General features: G+C 39.4%; 1 protein-coding gene across 1 annotated transcript; it reads right to left on the bottom strand.

Moving 5' to 3' along the window:
• Positions 1-10259: 10259 nt before the first annotated feature.
• On the bottom strand, positions 10260-15598 carry LOC139181278 (P antigen family member 3-like). Its single transcript, XM_070784214.1, has 5 exons — positions 15512-15598; positions 14528-14607; positions 13922-14060; positions 13373-13498; positions 10260-10387 (listed from the first exon to the last, which is right to left on the bottom strand). Exons 2-5 carry the CDS (start codon positions 14597-14599, stop codon positions 10365-10367), a joined length of 360 nt encoding a protein of 119 aa, XP_070640315.1. The 5' UTR covers positions 14600-14607; positions 15512-15598; the 3' UTR covers positions 10260-10364.

Below are 15598 nucleotides of genomic sequence, written 5' to 3'. Positions count from 1 at the left end.
AATGAATACAGTAAAGTTGCAGGATATAAAATCAACACATAGAAATCCCTTGAATTTCTATACACTAACAATGAGAAAACAGAAAGAAAAATTAAGGAAACAATTTCATTTATCATTGCAACCAAAGGAATATATCTACCTAAAGAAACAAAAAACCTATATATATATAGAAAGCTATAAAACAGTGGTGAAAGAAATCAAAGAGGACACAAATAGATGGAGAAATATCCCGTGTTCATGGATTAGAAGAATCAATATAGTGGAAATGAGTATACTACCCAAAGCAATCTAGAGATTCAATGCAATCCCTATCAAGCTATCAATGGTAATTTTCACAGAACTAGAACAAATAATTTCACAATGTGTATGGAAATTCAAAAAACCCCGAATAGCCAAAGCAATCTTGAGAAAGAAGAATGGAACTGGAGGAATCAACCTGCCTAACTTCAGGCTCGACTACAAAGCCACAGTCATCAAGACATGGTACTGACGTGAAGACAGAAATATAGATCAATGGAACAAAATAGAAAGCCCAGAGATAAATCCACGCACCTATGGACACCTAATCTTCAACAAAGGAGGCAAGAATATTCAATGGAGAAAAGACAATCTCTTTAACAAATGGTTCTGGGAAAACTGGTCAATAACTTGTAAAAAAATGAAACGAGAACACTTTCTAACACCATACACAAATATAAACTCAAAAAGGATTAAAGATCTAAACGTAAGGCCAGAAACTATAAAACTCCTAGAGGAAAACATAGACAAAACACTCTCCAACATAAATCACAGCAGGATCCTCTATGACCTCCCAAAATATTGGAAATAAACACAAAAATAAACAAATGGGACCTAATTAAAATTAAAAGCTTTTGCACAACAAAGGAAACTATAAACAAGGTGAAAAGACAGCCTTCAGAATGGGAGAAAATAATAGCAAACCAAGCAACTGACAAAGAATTAATCTCAAAAATATACAAGCGACTCCTGCAGCTCAATTTCAGAAAAATAAACGACCCAATCATAAAATTGGCCAAAGAACTAAACAGGCATTTCTCCAAAGAAGACATACAGATGGCTAACAAACACATGAAAAGATGCTCAACATCACTCATTATCAGAGAAATGCAAATCAAAACCACAATGAGGTACCATTTTATGCCAGTTAGAATGGCTGCTATCCAAAAGTTCACAAGCAATAAATGCTGGAGAGGGTGTGGAGAAAAGGGAACCCTCTTACACTGTTGGTGGGAATGCAAACTAGTACAGCCACTATGCAGAACAGTGTGGAGATTCCCTAAAAAACTGGAAATAGAACTGCCATATGACCCAGCAATCCCACTGCTGGGCATACACACCGGGGAAACCAGAATTGAAAGAGCAACGTGTACTCCAATGTTCATCGCAGCACTGTTTATAACAGCCAGGACATGGAAGCAACCTAGATGTCCATCAGGAGACGAATGGATAAGAAAGCTGTGGTACATATACACAATGGAATGTTACTCAGCCATTGAAAAGAATACATTTGAATCATTTCTAATGAGGTGGATTAACCTGGAGCCTATTATACAGAGTGAAGTAAGCCAGAAAGAAAAATACCAATACAACATACTAATGCATATATATGGAATTTAGAAAGATGGTAATGATAACCCTGTATGCGAGACAGCAGAAGGGACACAGATGTATAGAAAAGTCTTTTGGACTCTGTGGGAGAGTGTGAGGGTGGGATGCTTTGGGAGAATGGCATTGAAACGTGTATATTATCATATGTGAAACGGATCGCCAGTCCAGGTTCGATGCATGATACAGGGTGCTTGGGGCTGGTGCACTGAGATGACCCAGAGGGATGGAATGGGGAGGGAGGTGGGAGGGGGGATCAGGATGGGGAACACATGTATACCATGGCGGATTTATGTCAATGTATGACAAAATTAATACAATATTTTATAGTAATTAGCCAACAAAATATAAATAATTTAAGTGAAAGGAATGAAATACAGTTGAGTTTTGTACATTGAAGCTGGTGAATATTTCATGGGTGTGTACACAGCTTTTTACATTTCAAATATACCACAATAAAGTGGTTTAAGAAAATAGAGATGAAAGCAAAATAAAGGTATTCCCAAATTAAAAAAAAAAAAAAACCCTCAGGGAATTTGTTGGTAGACGTGGCTTACAAGAAAAACTAAAGGAAGTTCTTCAGGCTGCAATAAGTGAATTTAGATGTTAAGCAGAATCCATGTGAAAAAGCAAAGAGTATAGGAAATGGTAATTATAGGAACAAAAATACTTTATTAATACACATTTCACTCCTTTCTTCCTGTATTTAAAAAGCAACTGTCTAAAACAGTATCACATAAATTATTGTTGTGAAAGTGGTAGTTGCTCAGTTGTGTCTGACTCTTGGTGACCCCGTTACTGTAGCCTGCCAAGCTCCTCTGTCCATGGGATTCTTCAGCCAAGAATACTGGAGTGGTTAGCCATTCCCTTCTCCAGGGGCTCTTCGAGGGATTGAACCTGCATCTCCTGCATTGCAGGCAGATCCTTTACTGTCTGAGCCACCAGAGAAGCCCAATTATTGTTGGGCCAATAGCGCATGGAATGTAATGTATTTGCTGTAACAGCACAAAGGAGGTGGTTGGGAGCAAAGCTGTATTAGGTAAGGAAACAAGTCTGGATGGTGTCAAATCCATACAAACATATGCAAAGAATCAGAAATCATGACAAAGAAGGTGAATATAACAGAAGCTATAAATAGATACCTGATATCCTGCCTTATATCAGCTTTTCATCACATAACATTTTATATAATATAATAATGATAAGAGTGTGTTAATGGGATTACCCTTTATAGATTTACTATATATGTGACAATATGAGGAAAAGAGGGAAACCCGAATAGAGCAATATAGGAGTAATGTTTCAGTATCTCATTAGAATTTGTGTAAATTTCAAGCTGATTGTGATAAAGTAAGATATTTACAGTGGCATACAGCTAAGGAAATAACTTTAAGGTAGTGGAAAAATCCGTAAAGAGTTTAAAATGCTGCATTATAAAATATCCATTGAATGCAAAAGAAAGCAGTAAAATGAGGTCCATAAAACAAAACAACATGAGACAGAAATATATATTGGCAGATGTAAGTCTGTATCAACATTAAATGTGAATAGATAAAACAGTCCAACCAGAAGGCAGACGTTGAGAGACCAGTTTTCTTTTTTTTTAAAAAATCCAACTGTGCGTTGTCTAAACAGGACACAGTTTAGATTCTAAGATACATAAATTACCATGTATGTGTGTGTGTGTTCAGTCGCTCAGTCGTGTTCAACTCTCTGGGGCCCCATGGACTGTAACTCGCCATGACTCCTCTTCATAGAATTTTCCAGGCAAGAATACTGGAGCGGGTTGTTATTTCCTACTCCAGGGGATCTTCCAGACCGAGGGATCGAACCTGAGTCTCCTGCATTGGCAGATAGGTTCTTTACCACTAGCGCCACCTGGGAAGCCTTATATGACCCAGCAATTCTACTCCTAGACAATTTTGTCCAAGAGAAATGAAAACATGCTCACACAAACACCTGTACTCAAATATTCCACACGTGTATTCCTAATAGCCAAACCCAGAAACAGTCCAACAAAGGAACACTACACGGCAATAAAAAAAGAAGGAACTACTAATGCATGTAACACCAAGGATGCATCTCAACTGTGCAAATGAGAGAAACCAGATGCAGAAGGCTACATATTATATGATTTCATGTCAATGGATCTCTGGAAATGGCACAACTGTTGGCACAGAAATGTATCCGTGGTTGCCAGGGTATATGAGTGGAGGAAGGAGTCTGATGGCAAATAGCCCAAGGGAGCATTTATGAACGATGAGACATTTTCTACATTTTTATTGTGGTACCATTTACACCACGGTATACATTTGTCAAAAAAAAAAAATAATAATTAAAAAAAAGTAAAAAACAATCTACAAATGGTAATATGTTAAAGTGTTGGCTTTTACTGTATATAAATTATACCTCAATACTTTTTTTAAAGGAAAAGGAAGTTTTAAATATTTAAGCGTTGATTATTGTATACATCTAGACCATGAGCTCAAAAACATAAAAATCGTATTTTGGAATTCTTCCGAGACCTGGCCAACTTCCAGGATTCCCCATAACACCTTTGTACTCTTATGACAGGACACAGAAACGTGGTCTAAACCATGCTGACAATTCCCTCTCTTTCACCTCAAGTCCAAATTCTTGCTGAGTCTGTCCATTTTACTTCGCAAATGTCTAAGGTGTCTACATTTTCCCATGTCCACCACATCTGCTCTAGTCCAAAGCCTCCCTCCGTTTAGCTGTCAATCCCCTTCTAACGGGTCTCTCATATCCACTCAGCGTGTCTGTTTCCCTCTTCCCGCCCTCTTCCTCCCTCTCTTTGTAGATAAAGGCTACTCTCATATACCAGGACTTAAAGGCATGGTCTAGCCTCTGCCCACTTTGCTACCAACATCGAAAGGAGAGCTTCCTTTTCTTGTCTCTCTTATCAGGGTTCCTTCACACCCTCCATTTCCTAAGCTTCTCTACTTAGATTGTCCTCAATTTCTGAAGCCTCCTGGTTAGTAAACTCCTTCAAGCTAGGCTTCACTTTCAGATATACAACTTAGGTTTCGAGAAGGCAAAACAACCAAAGATAAAATTGCCAACATCATGGGGAAAGATCATGGGGAAAGCAAGGGAATTCCAGAAAAACATCTAATTCTGTGTCATTGACACAGACCTCTGACTGTGTGGCTCACAACAAACTACAGAAAATTCTTAAACAGAGGGCAGTACCAGACTACTCAACCTGTCTCCTGAGAAACCAGTATGTGGGTCAAGAAGCAACCATTAGAACCAGAGTCGGAACAAATGACTGTTTCATAATTGGGGAAGGAGTACGACAAGGCTGTATATTGTCATGCTGCTTATTTAACTTATATGCAGAGTACAGCCCGCAAAATGCCGGACTGGATGACTCACAAGCTGATATCAAGATTGCTGGGAGAAATATTGACAAGCTCAGACACACAGATGATACCACTCTAACAGCAGAAAGTGAAGAGCAACTAAAGAATCGTTTGATAAGGTTCAAAACAGGAGAGTGAAAAACCTGGCTTAAAACTCAACTATTAAAACACTAAGATCATGGCATCTGGTCCTATCACTTCATGGCAAATAGAAGGGGGGTAAGTGGAAGCAGTCCATCCTAAGGGAGATCAGTCCTGGGTGTTCATTGGAAGGGCTGATGTTGAAGCTGAAACTCCAATACTTTGGCCACCTGATGCGAAGAATTGACTCATTTGAAAAGACCCTGATGCTGGGAAAGATTGAGGGCAGGAGGAGAGGGCGACAACAGAGGATCAGATGGTTGGATGGCATCACTGACTCAATGGACATGAGTTTGGGTGAACTCCGGGAGTTGGAGATGGACAGGGAGGCCTGGCGTGCGCGGTTCATGGGGTCACAAAGAGTCAGACACGACTGAGTGACTGAACTGCACTGAAGAGGAAGCAGTGACAGATATCATTTTCTTGGGCTCCAAAATCACTGCAGATGGTGATTGCAGCCATGAAATTAAGACACTTGCTCCTTGGAAGGAAAGCTATGACAAACCTAGCTTGCATGCATTCTCCGGTACTTCAGTAGTGTCCAGCTCTTTACAGCCCCATGGACTGAGGCCCACCAGGCTCCTCTGTCCAGGGGATTCTCCAGACAAGAATACTGGAGTTGATTGCCATGCCCTCCTCCAGGGGATCTTCCTAACCCAGGGATTGAACACATATCTCCTAAGTGTGTTGCATTACAAACAGATTCTTTACCGCTGAGCCCCCGGGGAAGCCCATGACAAACCCAGACAACATATTAAAAAGCAGAGACAAAGGTCTGTAGAGTCAAAACTATGGTTTTTCCAGTAGTGATGTACAGATGTGTGAGTTGGGTCATTAAGAAGGCTGAGTGTCAAAGAATTGATGCTTTCGAATTGTGCTCCTAGAGATGAGCCTTGAGTATCCCTCGGACAGCAAGGAGAACAAACCCACCAATCCTAAAGAAAATGAACTCTGAATATTCACTGGAAGAACTGATGGCTGAAGCTGCAATACTTTGGCCACCTGATGCGAATAGTTGACTCATTGGAAAGGACCCTGATGCAAAAAGCTTGATGGCAGGAGGAGAAGGGGGTGACAGAGGGTGAGATGATTAGATAGCATCACCAACCCAATGGACATTAATTTGATCAAACTCAGGGAGATAGTGTAGGACAGAGGAGCCTGGCATGCTGAAGGCCATGGAGTTGTAAATAGTTGCACACGACTGAGCGACTGAACAACGACCACCACCTCCACCTTACCTTTCAGCTTCCCCAAGGTGCCACCGCCCCACTCTCAGCAGGGCTAAGAAGCTTTCTGTGTCTGTCAGTGGTGAAGGCTGACACTTATGTCTTCACACACTCAGTGCCCCCTGCTTAGGTGATGGTGGGTCCTTAGAATGTTCATCACACCCTCCCAGAGCTCAGACCAGGGAGCCTTCTCACAACAGGAATGGAGCACCTACCCTGTTACATAAATGGGAGTTGGAGCTGTTTACCCCTTCTCCATGTGCTTTCTCCCTTTACATTCATTTGCACATTTCTTCTTGAGTCACCAAATCCAACTCCACTCATCCCCACCTGGTAACTGTAACAAGCTGCACCTGCATCTCTATCAGGGCGGGTGCACGTACCCCCTGCACTATGTATTTTCCTTCTCTCCCTTCAGAATCTCTAGACTCCCAGACACCACCCTCAAAAGGGGCAGTGATGCAGGGGAGGTTGTGACTCTCATCCACGGGTCAAAGCACGACTGTGTTATATATAACCTCTTTCACTCTTAGAATGAACCTTATCTTCTAGCTTTCCTCCTGCTTCTTGGCCACCCCACTCACTGTTTTTGTCCCCCACGTAGGTCCATTCCCTGTGTTTCTCCTTTGCACTTCTTTTCTGTTTATGTGTCTGGTCCACCAGTGTGATATTCCCATCTTCCACCTTATATCACTGGTCTTGTTATTTCAAGCATTGCGGATACGTCCTGAAACATGTTAGTAATCAATGTGTGTGTACTAAATGAAGGAATGTTTTCTAATGACTGACAGGAAAAGCATCTCCTCCATGTAGAGTCAGTATATAGGTGTCATATTTGTAGCATCATACATAAAGCCTTGTGTCTTGTTCCAGACACTGCAGGGGTGTGGCTCTGTCTTCATGCCCTGGTGCCCTTGCATGTCCCCACTTAGGCTATGTAGACAATGCTAAACTGCAGGCTGACTTGAATCTTGGCAGAGAACCTCTGATTGCTCTTGCAGCAAGGGGAGAGAAGCAGCCTGATGAAGAGCTGCTATGAGGCCATTTCTCACCTGCCTCCTCATCCAGCTGGAGGTGACACAAAGTTGTTACTCATCCACCTCTGGTTTCAGTTGAACATAGGATGTTTCCCTAGCCCCAGCTGAGAGTACAGCTGTGGATTGCACAGCTGCTCAGTGCCATAGGGCACAACTGCAGACTCCTTCCTGGCAGAGACCCACCACCTGTAGTGCCTGTTACTGAGGCCTTCCAATTCAGTGGCAAACCGCGGGACTAGGGACAAGGCAATTGACACCAGGGTCATATTTCTTCTGCACTGTCTGTAAGGTAGAATCTGAATCCATTCGGGTTCATTGTCTCCTTACTGGCCAAGCCCGTAGAAGGTGACAAGCCAAACTAACAACTGCAGTGGTGCCCGAGGCCCTGTAGCTCCTGCGCTGTGACTTAGGGACTGGCTGCCTGACTACGTGACAGAGTCTGGTGTTGAGTTGTGTGATGTTGTGTGACCAGAATACTGGCTTATTTTCTTTGTCATCATACAAAGCAAGGAGCACAGTTTTCACTACATATTATGACTTAAGGTAGCTTTGTCAGTCCTCATTAACAAACTCACCTTAGAATGGATGCCATATCTGATACCAGCTATTTAATCTGCTAATATAAATAAATATATTGTCTAAATCAATATTTATTTAGACAAAATATGTTTCTGAAGTCCAATTCGTTTTAAAAGTTAACCTTATAGTCTACTTGAAATTCAAAATCTGTATCACTTGTGAGAGAACTGTTAATTGTAAAGGTAAATGTTTAAATGAAAAAATGGAGTAGAATAAGCCAAATCCATTTGCAGTGTAATGCCTACTTCACGTTATCTTGTTTATTCTTCATAACAAATATTTAGTGTAAAATTGTAATTTGCATTTTAGAAATGGAGAAACAGATCCAAAGGATGTAAATACCTTTCTCACCTTCACACAGTTATGTGTCAGAACCAGTACTGATACTCTTAGTTATGTCAAGTGCTGTGCTTAGTCGCTCAGTCTTGTCCAACTCTTTTCGACCCCATGGACTGTAGTCCGTCAGGCACCTCTATCCATGGGGATTCTTCAGGCAAGAATACTGGAGTGGGTTGCTGTGGCCTCCTCAGGAGATCTTTCCAACACAGGGATCGAACCCAGGTCTCCAGCACTGCAGGCGGATTCTTTACCATCTGAGCCACCAAGGAAGCCCAGTTATGTCATGTCACAGCCAATAAGGAGACAGAGCAGATAAAACTCAAGTCATTTTGTCTCAGGAAGTTCCCCTCATTCCTTTCCCTTTTCTTCTAGCTAGGATCTAATCTTGTCAGGCAGCTCCATGACCTAGGGGCTTTTTCACATACTTTTTGGTAAGATGGAATACTCTAATTTAAGTCTCAATTTGTCTTACATTTGAGGTAGATTTGAACCTCCCATTTTCAGTCCTTTTGGACCTGGATTTTCATACCTCTGTAAGGGTACAACAGCTGCTATTTTATAATCCCCTGTTATTCGCTAAGCAGAGTGAATTCTGAATAGGTCCTTTGTTGCAGAAATATATTTTTTTGGTGCGTGAGGATGCAGATGGGGGCTCAGAGATATAAGCGTTTCGTTATTATGTTAATAATAAGGATGTAAGGGAGGAATCAGACAGCTGGAGGACTTCCCTGTAGCTCAAACGGTAAAGAATCTGCAGGAGACCAGGGTTCGATCCCTGGGCTGGGAAGATCCTCTGGAGAAGGGAATGGCAATCCACTCCAGTATTCTTGCCTGGAGAATTCCATGGACAGAGAAGCCTGGTGGCCTACAGTTCGTGGGGTCGCAAAGAGTCAGACACGACTGAGTGATTCACAAACACACACACACACACACACAGACAACTGGAGGGCTTCTGAGATCTGCTGACTATCAAGTCAATGGAGGACATCATGGAGAAGAAAAGATGTGGCTGCTCTCTCCCTGCACCCAAAAAACCTTGGAAGGCAAGTCAGAAATGTGTGAAAGATATGCTGTGCTATTTGCCATGGAATTTGACAGCAGTTTTTTTTCCTGTCTCCCTACAACCTTTAACAATGGCTTTGGCATTCCATTTCTCTATAGGGCAGTACAAACATATTACATTTTTAAAAATGTTTCTCTGTCAATGCTTTCATCAGGGACACCGTATGAGATATGGGTGGCACATTTTGTAAACCCATTTATTCAAGAGAAGACCAAAGGCTTTTATGAATTTTTTATGTGTGGGTATATATATGTATATATATGCATTAACATGTAGATTACACCTAAAGAATATGTTATGACCCAATTTTTTTAACCCTAGAAGTGCAAGGGTAGTTTAAATGTATAAGGTTACCAGTGCAATACACCACATTAATAGAAAAATGGAGGGAAAACAATTCTATGATCATCATAATTGATGCAGTATAAGTGTTTGATGAAAATTAATCTATATTCAAGACAGCAAACTAGGAATAGAATGGAACTTACTCTGATAAAGTATATCTACAAAAAAGCAACGTAAACAGGTTGAAATGGAGACGATTTTTCATTTCCTATTTGGATAAATGCCGATTAGCACCTACTTTAGTCAAGAATATTCTGGCCAGGTTTGTTCAAAGCTGCAAAATGAGGACAGGTTTAAGGTTTAAGCCAGTAGAAACTGTTGATATTCAAATATAATAGTATATTTTGAAAAGCAAAAATAATCTACATCTAAATTTGTGGAATTAATATGCATATTTAGAGGAATTGTTGGACAGAAAATCTATATATGACATTCTATCTCTACATACATCCTCAACTAGACAATAAAAATCACAAACCATGAATTTTCAATAATATTAAATACCTGGGGATAAATTTAACAAAAAATGTGCAAGTAGAAAATGAAACTTTATTGACCAAACTTTAATAGTCAAATACACAACATAAGAACAGCATAGATGGTTTCAGTTTATCTTCTTTCAAGCAAATGGTTGCCCTTCACCTATAATATAAACATTAAAAAAGTCACTTAGCAGAACTTTATTTTGATGACAGGAGAGGTATACAAAGTTCACTGCAGTTGTAGTTTTATAAAATGGACTAAAACAGGAACACTAAGGGCGACCTTTGGCTTACCTTCAGTTAATCCTCTATAGAGACTTTATAGACTTTTCAGGCACATTACCAGTATTTTTAAAAACACACTACTCTTCCTAGTTATACAAGAAAAGAAGGACACTGAGTTCAGAACAAATGAAATCAACGGAACCTATCAGAAGGTAGTTTTCAGTAGAAGGCAAAACTGTGTACACATTCAGTAAAATATCTAACAACAAAAAACACCCTAAGAAAAACAAAATACACAAAAACTGAAACAAAAAATCCTAAAAAAGTATCATTTAAATGCACTGGTTTGAAATAATATTCCGAATATAGGATAGCTAAACAGTTGTTCTCTCTGTTACTCCTTATGTGAAGTAAATAAAATGGCCAGCATTACATTTGTTTCTTCTCTACTATGGAAAAGTGTAGACATTTTCATTTGTTCTAAATGGTTGATATGGTGGTTTTAAGTCGGTTAAACATTTGTCCCCCTTTTTACCTGTGGCCCTCATGTAATTCTAAATATTTCTTTTCACCCTGGAAAGCATTCCAGTGGGTATAATACATTACATGGTGACACTAATTTTAAGTCATTACTATCACTGGCGACATGGTGACATCAAAATGTGAAGCAGAAATAGGACTGTTTCTCACAGCCACACCAAAAAAAAAGAAAGAAAGAAAAAAAGGAGAGAAGAAAAGGAAGAGCAAGAGGGAGTATGAGTGAGAGAGAAAAGCAAGTAGGAAGAGAGAAAGAAAATCTGGAAAAGCAGATTTTTTGGTTTGTTTCTAAATGATAATGGCTTTTGAGAGAAAACTCTGACTAATTTCAAAAGTTCATCCACGGTATTTGTGATGTTTAGTTATTTAGTTACTGTGGGGTATGTTAAATATTTGTTTTTTCTACCCTACTATTTCATCAATATTCTGAAAAATATTTGAGTGCCAGATTATACCCTGTTTCAATTCTGTAATATACTAACTGTTAGTGTCTTGTTCATATTTCTAATTATGTGTACTTGGGCTTTGTCCATTTGCTTCACAATTATGTAAACTGAGAGGAATCGACTGGCAGTCTGGGGTTGGCAGATACAAACTATTACATTCAGAATGGATAAACAACAAGGTCCTACTACATAGCAGAGGGAACTAATGTCCAATCTCTTGTGATAAATCACAATGGAAAAGAATATTAAAAAATATGTGTGTGTATATATATATTTAAAAAATTATGTAAACTAGAACATTGTCTTTATTTATTAGTTGAGTTTATTTTCCTCTTCCTAACAATTCATACCTGTCTTTTATTAAGTATCTTTTTCTTTTTCCCTTAGGTTTATTCTGTTGTTCTTTTTCTCATCTTTTATGTTGGATGTAGGATTTTATATTTATGTACCTTGTAATTTATGTATTTTTCTTTTTAAATACACACATATTTAGACTAAGATTTTTCTATGAGAACATTTTAATCATGTTCTGTAGTTACTTGAAAGTCGTCTGAAAGTTGTATTTTCATCTAATTTTTCTAATGGATTGGAAAAAAAATGTAAAGTGAAAATATTTAGAAGGCTAATACACAGTAAATTCTTCCCTAACTATGAAGTTCTTCCTTTAAAATCAGAACCATGCAATTCATTGTCAGCAATTGGGAAAACACATATGTGAAAGATACTAAGTTGATTATGCGGGAAGAACTAGAGTTATAATCTTTGGCCTTCAAAACTTTTTAAACTTATGTATCAAAGAAGAAAAATAACATACTTGATATGGTTAGAGATGATTATATCATGAGGCTCAGATTTTTATTAGTTCTTTAAGAGTGAGAGTGGGGTGTATGGCAAAACCATCATAGTATTGTAAAGTAATGATCCTCCAATTAAAATAAGCAACCTCCCTCCCCAAAAAAAGACCAAACCTGGGGGCAGTTAGTGTGCTTAGCATACATATCTTACTCACACCTGCCTTGAATATCACTGACTAAATGCACTCTCTCAACTTGATCAGCCACAGAAATAGGAAACTAGACTATCTTTGGCCATTTTAATATTCAGTCATTTCATGATTCCGTGGGGAAAGGTTTTAAAATGCAACTATTTTTTAAAGAGCTAGAGAATTCAGAACTTGAGAGAATTTAACAAACATCAAGCAGAATGTTGGCTCATTTTCTTTTTAAAAAATTAATTAATTGATTTTAATTGGAGGCTAATTACAATCTTCTGGTGGTTTTTGCCATACATTGACATGAATCAGCCACAGGTATCATGTGTCCCCATTCAGAAAATGAAATCTCAATCCCCCTGTTATAATTTGACTCAAGATGATATTTTATGATAAATACATCATACAAAACAGAGTATTCTTGTATGCATTCCATCAAAGAGAATCAGAGAATGCAAAAATTAGCATTGAAAAATCAGCATCTTCGTGTATCTGTTCTGAATTCATAACTTACATGAGTAAAGTTGAGTTTAGAAGTTAAGGGATTTCACAGAATCACACACATTATGCTAAAGCTGGTACTAGAACCTACTTGGATGCCTAAGCATATTTCAAATAAACTGGTATTTATTACAAATGCATTCCATATCTGCTACAAGCAGAAATTATAAAAGAACCTGAAAATTATTAGCTGTTGCTTAAAGTACTTATACTCAAGAGAAGAAAACGGTTTCCTAGTTTCATTTTGATATGGCTTTGATCCTGTCTGTTTCTTTATTTGAAAGTCTGTAAGTCAGGCACTCAGGTATCTGGGGTCTGAACTATCTTTCAAAGAATATGTGAACTCTATTATTAAAATAATAGTAATGTTCCCTCTATATTAGTAAAGATATAATATTCTGAAAAACAGAAACCACATAAATTACTTTCTGAATGGATGACATACCTGCTTCTGGCATTTCAACAGGCTCTGTATTTGATGCAAACTCCTCCCTGACATCAGGACCATCTCCACCTTCACCCCCAGTCTTTGCCAGAGCCAATTGCTGGAGATCAGCTTCCAGGCCAGAATCTTTAAAAAAAAAAATGCATCAATTATATACAGTATAAACACACTGTAAAGCATTCAGTGTAAACAAGGGAATGATGATATTCATTCCCTCGGTGTTATGAATTAAAAGCCTTAGGTTAGTATGCTAAAAATGGATGAATAAGAACCTCAGGAGCATTATTCCAGGAATGTTTTGCTGGAGAAAAAGGAAAGCAGAATTTTCCGAATGTTACTACCATTTTCCTTTTCCAGGGTTGTCCTCAGACAACTTAGTTGCCCCGTTCTCTTTGTCTTGAAAACAAGGGAAAATTTGAGCAAACACACTGACCTGCAAACTATACTCTCCTCAGTTTTTTAGGAACTGTCTGAAGTCCTTTTCTAATGTTTCCTTTCCTCTTCTTATTGGTTATGTCTTTTAAGGCATGACGCACAGATACACTTTACCTTCAAAGGGATCCTTCTCCTCTTCTTCATCACGATTCACTGGATCCTCTCCATGTACTTCCTCCTTTCTAGGTGTGATATCCTGAATCTCAGCTGGCGGTTTCTCTTGTTGAGGTTGCTTAACACTGGGCTGCTGGTCCTAGTAGAGAGTGCATGCAAATAAAAACTTTTGTTGTTAATACATCTAATAGCATAAATATACATAATACATAGATATATCTGAGCATAAGTAAACCTAACAACATTTTCCCAACACAATTCTATGTACTTACTTTTAATAAAGTTACTCTTCCCACAGAGATGAGTTAGCTCCCATGAGTTACCCAGAAAGATTTTGGAAGTTATTTAAATCTATGTTGGGATGGAAGCATGCAGTCTGTTGTTAATAAGCAGGAGGAGGGAGTCACTGGGCACATTTCCAGGGAATTTAACAGTATACTCATCCAGGCAATGCCAGACTATATCTGGATCAATGTTCCTTCCTAAGACACATTCTCACCCTTTATCAGCATGGAAGACATTTATCACTGCATCCGTACTACTTAACATCATTTTCTCAAAAATAAACTTGAGCTAGTAGAAAACATCAAATGGTAAGGTACTCACAACCACAGGTTCATCCACCTGGGAGCAATCTTGCTTTGTAGGTCCCAATTTTGATGCCACTTGCCCACTCATATTTCTCCCTGAAAGCAGAATATGGTGATTTAGAAAATGTATTTAAGAGTACAGCTATATTTGATCACTTTATGACCATATGTTGACTTATTTTTTTTTATGTGAGAATACTTTCAAAAGAAAACTCTGGTTAAGTATGAGTGTACATGCATTTCAATTACACCAAATACAGTCGCTTGCAAAGCCATTTGTGTCTTTGCGAAGCCGGCAGAGAAATCACATTAAGGTACACAAGAAGGCTGAATTTTCGGGAGGATGTTTGATTTCACAACAGAATTCTCCATCATAAAGATATTTACTGAAATGCTGCTAGGAATTTAAAAACTCAGGACTATTGCTCTTATCACACTACTATTCACCAGACCTATTTTCCCCAACTGGCTTGGAATTCAGTTGGAACACGAAGAAAGGCTCAGTCTTTACAGCCTGACTATGGCGATTTTCTCAGTGTCTGGGGCTGAGGTGAGGCTGCATACAGAGCAACCGGTCCACTTCTCTCTTGGCACCTTACCACAAAACCCGCGATACAGTCACAACCCCACTGCGGTCCGGTTTCTAGGCCTTTCCTTAATCGCCCACCCTGCCCCCTGCCCAGGTCCCACTGCCGGCCCCAGATTCTGTGCTCTGTCGTCAGTTCCAGGGCCCCAATGAACCAGATATCTCAAATAGCACCCCCAAGTCTCCCCCCACCATCATCCTACCCCCTGCCCTCCTTTGCCCACTGCCCTTCCTCTCCCACCACCAGGGCAAGAACTATGGCGTCGCGACATTTGTGAGGAGAAAGATGACTACCTTGAGGGCCTTCCTCCTCAAAGGCCCCAAATCGCACTGCCCGACCCGCCCCAAACTCCCTGGCTCCCCCTCACACGCAAGCACACTTAAAGTCCAGACAGGACAGATCTGTGAACCTACCTAGTGAGTCTCAAGTAGTGAGCAAGAACCGGGACTGATTAAACAGACCCGTCTCGGGCCCAATGCTCCTCACAGAATGCGCTCAGG

The sequence above is a fragment of the Bos indicus genome, chromosome X (genome assembly GCF_029378745.1).
Source record: "Bos indicus isolate NIAB-ARS_2022 breed Sahiwal x Tharparkar chromosome X, NIAB-ARS_B.indTharparkar_mat_pri_1.0, whole genome shotgun sequence".
NCBI classification, from domain to species: domain Eukaryota; kingdom Metazoa; phylum Chordata; class Mammalia; order Artiodactyla; family Bovidae; genus Bos; species Bos indicus.
This window is presented reverse-complemented; position numbering and strand designations above follow the sequence as displayed.